The sequence below is a fragment of the Anthonomus grandis genome, chromosome 1 (genome assembly GCF_022605725.1).
Source record: "Anthonomus grandis grandis chromosome 1, icAntGran1.3, whole genome shotgun sequence".
Classification (NCBI taxonomy): Eukaryota; Metazoa; Arthropoda; class Insecta; order Coleoptera; family Curculionidae; genus Anthonomus; species Anthonomus grandis.
The window spans coordinates 41,430,981-41,439,462 of record NC_065546.1 but is presented as its reverse complement, the minus strand read 5'-3'; the positions used below and the strand labels follow the sequence as shown (position 1 = coordinate 41,439,462).

Here is an 8,482-nt window from a genome sequence, read left to right as displayed (position 1 = left end):
CAGTTCGTGATGATAGCCAAAAGAAGAAACGCCTATTCCTAAATCTAAAAGCACCATCAATATAGCCAAGGAATAGTGGCAATGAAGGTATGAAACGAAAGTGATTTTAAAATCGAATGTGTCTTTTACTGAAAGCGCAATAGTAAGAAGCGTTTAACCCTGTTTTTATAGCAAATTCATAATTACTAAATACACATACATATATGACGAAAATTAAACATTTATTTATAATATCAATTTGACGGTCTACCAACAGTAATTAACAAAAAAAATCTATTTATATAATACATTCCAATTTAATAAACAATTTAGGCTTTTACTTTATTAATTACGGCCGGATTTAAGACTCCAGCAGTAGAAGTATAATCCTGAGTGGTTCCAGTAAGTGCTATAATTTGTTCAGCTACCTCCACAGCTACCCTTATTTGAGCCTCGGTGGTGCTGGCTCCTAAATGGGGCGTAGCCACTACTTTATCGTGTGCAATAAGCTCAAGAGTGATAGGATCCGTTGGTGGCTCCTGTTCGAATACATCAATACCAGCTCCTCCACATTGTCCTGATTTAATTGCTTCCAGCAGATCTTTTTCGTTTACTATTCCGCCTCTAGCAACGTTTATTATTCTTACGCCCTTTTTGCAGCTGGCTAGTGTCTTAGCACTAATGAGATCTACAAAAATTGTAGGAAAAAATATATTAATTTATTATTAAAGAAGCAAAAATGGTGTACGTACTTCTTGTTGCTGGAATAAGTGGGGTGTGGACAGTAATGTAGTCTGCTCTGGGCCATAGTTGCTCTAATTGAAGATATTCAACGTTGAATTTTTTAGCTTCTTCGGCTGAAACAATTGGGTCAAAGCCAATGGTCTAAAAAAAGGACAAATCTTTTATTATTTAATCAAATAATAGGCATACCTAATAGAATAGAACCCCAATAAGTTCTAAAAATTTTCTGTTGTATTATTATAGTATATTAGTTAAATGCCAATAAGGATGAGAACACACTAATATCTACCCGGATTTTTGGAATTTCAATTTGAGGAATAAAATCAGTAGTTTGAGATTCTTTATCTTTTTCACAAACCTTCTTGGAATCATATATGTATATACTGCATGAAACAATAATGTACGAATATAAAAACTGTAAAAGCAAAGCAGATCATATCTCTTTGCTTAGAAATAATTTATTTTTCAGGACATTTAATGCACATTCTTAAAACGAGAATATTCTGTGTATGTTTATTGGGATATTCTTACCTCCATTCCCCAAGCTTGCATCCTGGTAGCAACCTCTTTTCCAATCCTTCCCAACCCAATAATGGCAAGAGTTTTTCCACTTAGCTCGTGGCCTGAGTACAGTTTTCTGTCCCATCTTCCAGCTTTTAGGGAGGCGCTAGCTGGGGTCACATTTCTTGCTAAATTTGTAATTAGGGAGCATGTTAGTTCGCACGCGCTAATAGCGTTACCGCCGGGAGTACTGAAAAACAAATTCAATTAAGACCATTATTGGAATCTAACATTCCGTATAATGAGCAAAGAACAAAAAAAACACTGAAGATTCTGGATTTACTTTTATTTTTTATAATGGACGTCCGGTACGTGTGGAGGTTGGTAATGGTATATTATTTACTTACTTTAAAACTACGACATTATTTTCCGTAGCTGCCTTAACGTCAATGTTATCAACTCCTGCACCGGCTCTACCGATTACTTTTAGTTTCTGACCTGCCTTAATAACATCTGCTGTAATTTTGGTGTCTGATCTTACCACTACTGCATCGTAATTCTGAAAATTAATGTTAAATAGTAATAATAATAGTAATAAAGATAATATGGTTTTAATGAAACTATAAACTATGAAAATATATACAGAATGTTTGACAATAATTTACAGGGTGCTTGGCAAAAAAATTCTATTTTTTTATATCTTAAAAAATATAGAACAGTTATTCTTGTACAAAAATTGTTTTAATTGCATATTGTTAACCGATAAAGGTTCGTGATGTATACTATAGACATTTTATTACCAATATACAGGGTCGCCCATCGAAAACGCATTACGGATAGAAACGTTGCGGTAGAAATTTTTTTTTCGGCAAAATCCAAAAAAACCTTAACTTTGTTTCTGAGGGGGGGCAGGTTTTAATGTAAATAACATAGGAAGACCTTCAACCCTCTAAATGGGGGTGTTATCCCCCAATTTTTTTTAATCGGAATGGCGCTCTTAAATTGTAGCTTTTTTAAAAGTGCTAATTCCCTAAATGAAACTGCTTATTTTTTTAAAATTGATCCACTCTTCTAGAAAATATGGTGCTTTGAAATACCTACAAAATGCGTATTAGTAAAAATACAAAAATCTAATTAATTTTACTTGAAAATATTTTAGCAATTAATATGTTTACTAAGCTTTAACAATTAATGCAACATAAGATTTTAAGATATATATCTATAGTCAGATTTTATTTAAATATTTGTTGTGATAATTCTTTATGAGGTTAAACTTCATAAAAATGAAATCCGATGATCACGAAAATATACTTATAGTTTAAATAGTAAAAAAAAAATTTTGTCGCAATTGTGCATATATAAATACGCACATATATACATACATAAGTAATAGGCAATATTTAAGGCTAAGGAATAAATTATTAAATCATGACTGGGTTTTTGGCATTGAATACATCTTCAGGAATTTAGAATATTCGGTGTGTTGAATTATTTCCAAAGTCAAAGTGTTGCTTAATTCCCAAGGTATAGCAAAAAATATCCAATAATGAATAAAAATTTTCAAATTGGTGGTTTTTGGAACATAGTTAATAAAATTGACTGTATCTCAGAACGTTCTTGAAGTACAAAAATCATGTATATGTATATGAAAAACTGGGTAAGAATTGCTCTTTTCGACTAAAATCCATTCAAGAATATTTTCGCAGATAGTGAATATTTGCTAAGAAAACTAGCAAAAAATAAATTCCCATTCAACTAAAGTTTCGAGATCTCTAATTATTTTTGATGGCATATCAGGGTTATCACCGGGCTGGTATCCCCATCCGACAACCAAATCGTAAAATAACAAAATCAATATAAGTTTAACATAAGCAAAACAAAAGCATTATGTGCTATAAAGTAACCTCCAATTGATCATAATTCCATATTAAATCTGGCATATATACATACCTTAATTTCCTCAATTAATGCATCTTTAGGCAACTTGTATTTGCAGTCGACATCAATGGAATACTTCTTTAAAAGTTGAATACAAGCGTCATCGACAGCATCGGCAACTAAAACTTTCTTAATATCCATTATTGTTGTTAATAATCGCGAGAGTGTATTAAGGAACGAACTTAATTCGATGCTGTTGACCTCGAACTGGAGTCTGGTGATGATAATAAGGTACTGCCCGTACTGTTGATCGGTGATACGACGGTGCACGACCACTGTATACTTGTTTGCAACAAAGCCGGTTATAAATATCGCCAGATAATCGTATGTTATCCAAAAAGTTATGAAATACAGGGTGAACCTAAATTAAATTAGCTATTTTGGATTATTGGCAATATTCTCGAGAAAAAATAAGAATATGTTAAAAGGTATTTAATCACAGTTTTGAACTTGTGCGAGTAAGAGTTAATTTTATCAACGAAGAGCCACCAATAAAATACAACTTTTATAAATAACTTATTTTCGAATTTTTTTATATTAATAGAGAGGATTTCCTAGAAATGAATCTGAGGAAAACCTGATTCTGAATTGAGGATTTGGGTAGTTAGGTAATTTTAGTTAAGAAACTTTGTTAAAAAAGTACATTTACTCCAATATATCTGTACTTTGGTAGAATAAAGACCAATGTCCATTTCAGCTGTTTTGAGAAAAACAGGGTTAATGAGATGGATTGACTTTATATTTTTTTGAATTGTGACCCTTTTTTCCTACTTTACTTATTTTTGGGATTTTAAATCTTAAGAAGGGATTATTTTTTTGAAAATGTATTGTTAGTCTTCTAAATTACAAAAAAATGAACATTGGCCCCAAGAATCGAAAAGCAGTACCGCCAAGGCGGTATTGAAGAGCTAATGGACATCGGCCTTTTTGCTACAATAAAACAATCCCAATTACGAAAATAATCTTTATTTATACACGAAATTCGTATTTTTTAGCATTAGAAAATTAATTTGCTGTGGCCATAAATCTTTACTGCTTATGATACCTACACTAAAATAACAGAGAAAGTTAGTTATTTTCTTCATGCTCAGGGTCTTGTATATCTTCAACATTTAAGTCGGAAGATCTTTATAAGTTCTCATAAAATGGTTTGTTATAATCGCTAATGTAAGGCAGCAAATCTAACAAATCTTTGATTTTAAGATCTGCCAATGGTAAAGGTTTTTGATTTATGAGTTTAGGCACATCAATATCCAGAATCGCAGGCCGGTTTCGTACAGAACCTCTTCTCAGGTCAACAACCTTAAACTCTTTACTATCGTTAAAGCTCGTTTTGTAAAAAATCTGAAACTGGTGTTCAACGGAGAACTTCATCCATTTAATCCGCATCCACGGAACAACTTCAGCAATCTCATTTTTTTTTCTATGAACCAATTTTTCCGTCAAAAAGCTGTTAAAATTTAGGAAGTCTTTTTGTAACATTTCCTTAACTTGTAGGGGTGGATTTCGGCGCACAGTTCTTATAAAATTAGTCCAGCCATGGGGGACTTCTATTTTAGCAGTCGTTTTTTTCTTGCATATTTCGATTGCTGCGTGGATTTTGTCGGCCTTCATATGAGTATGACCAGGCTCCATAAATTTGTGATTAATTTCTTGCAAATTATGTCCTAGATCTTGACATTCTTTCAAGACATAGCTCATCATAGTACACATAAAAATATTTCTATTTTGCCCCGAACATGAATCACTATAAAGATTTAAAACTTCCGTTTCCTTTGGTAATGACAAGATGTATTTTCGGACGCATGAAGCAATTTCTTGACCTCCACGAGCAGCAATTGTCTCATCCCATAAAAAGCAAATTCCCAAATAGCCGGCAGTTGAAGTCTGATGAACAGTTAAATTATAAGTCCAGAGTTGTCTTTTATAAAAAGAAACGCCATTACGCAAATATGGTGTAGGTACGCACTTTTGTAGGTCGAATGATGCAACAACAAATTTGATGTCTTTCTTGCTGTTTTCTTTATCTAGTGACTTAAGTTTGTAAGCCATTTCAGAGAGGTTTAAGTGAGCATTGCTTTGTTCCAAAACTTCAATTTTAGTTTTTTCTTCTTCTTCTGTAAGATTTTTACCATCAAATGTCTTTAACTTTACATTTAAACTGTCACATTTAGAGCAAGTGTCGTTCGCAGGGGCATGAAATGAAAAGTTGAATTGTTCATTAAAAATCTGTCTGTAAAGTGACTCTTTTTCGGGGCTTATGTTTTGTTCCTCGCAATACTGAATGTGAAGTCGATACATTTGGGCAATTGAAAGATCGAGACTTAAATATTTTTTTGATGTCCTCTCTCTAGAGTAATGACTGCTTTATGTAGGAAAACTATTAATATGTGATTTAATAAAATCTCTTTTTTCCTCGGTAACTTTATAATGATTTTGATGTTTTCCCCGATCGTCTGAAGAGCAAATATTTGAATCATTTAATCTTTTTTTTTCGACAATTACTCTCACTTTTTTAAGGATCAAATCAAAAATATTTAGGTACATTTTCTGACAAACCTCCAAATTCTTGTGATCTTCATTTGTGAGAAAGTACTTTCTTGAAAAGTTTCTTCGACTAGGTTTAATTTGCTTATCAGCTGATTTTCTTTGTCGTTCTCTAAATTTTGTACATTCCTTAACAGTTTCCGCTATAAACTGATCTTGACCATGCCTTGATAAATTGTAGAAATCTCTAAATAGATTCTGCCTTTGGATATCTTCAAATTTTCTGCCAACATTTTAGTTTACACTCGCATGACTCCTTTAGCTCTTTTGCCCTTTGTAGGATTCCTTTTTTTGTCTTATATTCTTTTCCTTTTTCTTTGCGATCCCTTCTTTCATTTTCCATCCAACTTTTTTCATTCCTTACACGTTTTTTAGTTTTTTCTCAGTCATCTCTGCAAAATTTCCAGGGTCCTTTTGCTCATTTTGATAACTTAACGTTATTCAAACACAGAACACAGTTTACTAATAATATAATAAATTACACTAAAAATTTGAGGTTATAAAAAGTAGGTACGCATTAAAATCTTAAGGCCAATCTCCTGAATAAAATAATATAAAAGGGCCAATGTCCATATTATGGACTTTGACAATTTAATTTATTCTTCTAATATATTGAAAAGGCCCAAGTCCAGAGATTGGCCTTTTTTCTATTAACTAGAATTGGACATAGGCCTTTGTGTATTTTGTTTATTTCGCTAAAACACAAGTATTTTGGACTTTGGCCTTTTCAATAATGTTAAGTCATTAATAAACTAACTTCCTATGCCTATAACTCAAATATGAGAAATTTGGACATTGGCCCTTTTTCTACCAAGGTACAGATATATCATTAAAGATATGAAAAATGTTCTGTCAAGATCCAAAAGTTCAAATAACATTAATATTTTCACAGCATCTTGTATTGCCTTTTGATAATAATAATAATTTCTTTATTGTCGTCATATATACTTGTAATTACGAGATAAGAGATCCCCAGCAAAGTTCTTTGAATAAACAACTGATAAGATAAATCTTACATAACGAGTTGCCTAATTAAATACCAAACATGATTATTAAAATTTAGAAATTTGTTTGCTTTAGAATTTTTTTAGAAATTTTTTAGAATTCAGTGTATTATTGTAAATTGTAGTATTTAAAAAAAAAAATAAGATTTGCTTTATTGGATGATGTCTTTAAATGTTGATGTTAACAGAATTTGATTGGATTTGATTTAAAAACAAAAAACTTATAAATAAAATAAGTACGAAGAAATGGAAAAATTTTGGGTCTTCTGCTCTAAGACGACCCTTAATTTTGATGTTTTTAAGTTTGATTTCACAAAATACCAAAGTTTACAAAAGGCGAAGCTGTAACTAAGCGTCCTATATTAACCCAAGAGTGATTGACAACGTGTTTCAATGACTAACTCGCATAGTTCAACAACTTAATAAATAATTTTACGATAAATAGACAATCTAACTAGCTAATGATCTTCCAAAAAGAGAGGAGAGGCTATCACACATGTTTGCCGTAAGTCTCAATCACGTATATCGAGTCTAAAGTTAATCTGGTACAAATAGCTCGGCGATTTATTAAAAAATAATTTTATGATATTAATTTTTACTTCAAGATTCTTAGCACTTATTAATAAAACAAAACAAAATTAAAAAACTCCAAGTCAGGGTCTCATTAAACACTTTTATATATAATTTTTTTTTAAAGCTATATGTCTCAGGCCATCACATCAGGCCTAAAAGTAAATTAAAATTAGTACAAAAAGAACGCTTACAAAATATGCTAAAAAACTTTTTACCTAAACATAGGTACACCTACACAGATCACATTACAACTAACAACAAATCTAAAGCTAGGTTAGGTGAACAACTTCTTGAAAACTTAAATGTTATCCATTTAATTTTACGCATTGAGTATGAGATCCAACAAGTAACTTTTTATTAAAATACAGGCCTGATTACCAAAGCTCAAATAATTTAGGGTAGCCAACAATTGACGCTTTATAAAGAGCGTCTAATTATTATTCGTTTTATGCTTTCCAATAGTCAAGCAGTATTAAGGCCGTAAGATCTTTATCAGGTGCTTGAAGGATGCCATCAGTTTTCTTTAAAATGGCGGTTGTATATGTTGTGTAGCTGTTATTACTACGAAAGCCAGAGCATGTATGAGGCAAGATATGATTATGGTCAGTGAAAACAAGTATCTGGTTCTCCAAACTCTTTTAACAATCTTAGAGATGCAGAAGAGATGCAGAAGAGGACCATCAGCATAGAATCATGAGAACTTTAAATTTAAAAGTCTGAGATATTTTAGAAACCGCCAGAAGAAATAAGCTTCCCACGTAGTAGGGAATGTAGCGGTTTCTATGCAGCCATTTACTAGATGTACAATTATGGAAATAATGTAAAGAAAGCTATTATTTAGAATAAATATTCCGATTCCATCAGTTCCAAAAGCGTCTGATCTCTGATTTTATAAATTTAAACGGCTGTTTCTTCGATGGATGCTAATCTAAATTCAAAAATATCCATATATTGTTTGTTCTGTCTATAAAAGATAAGGGTTGTAGGGTCTGCAGTTTCAAAAGCAGCTGCGTTTATAAAATAATCGTTACTACCAATATCCAATAGAATGTGAATCGTCTCCCTAGAGTAAATATTCATTTCTTTAACGATTTTTCAATTATTTATTGCCAACATGCAGATTTGTTTCAAGGAAACGTTTTTTTCGTTTTCGATCTTTACCGATACATTATTTCTCACCCGCCTATAATTTTCCC

At 31.8% G+C, this 8,482-nt stretch overlaps 1 protein-coding gene across 1 annotated transcript; it reads right to left on the bottom strand.

Moving 5' to 3' along the window:
* Positions 1-202: 202 nt before the first annotated feature.
* LOC126740264 (D-3-phosphoglycerate dehydrogenase) lies at positions 203-3,450 on the bottom strand. Its single transcript, XM_050446212.1, has 5 exons — positions 3,175-3,450; positions 1,632-1,783; positions 1,255-1,474; positions 732-864; positions 203-667 (listed from the first exon to the last, which is right to left on the bottom strand). Exons 1-5 carry the CDS (start codon positions 3,301-3,303, stop codon positions 309-311), a joined length of 993 nt encoding a protein of 330 aa, XP_050302169.1. The 5' UTR covers positions 3,304-3,450; the 3' UTR covers positions 203-308.
* Between the last annotated feature and the right edge of the window lie 5,032 nt (positions 3,451-8,482).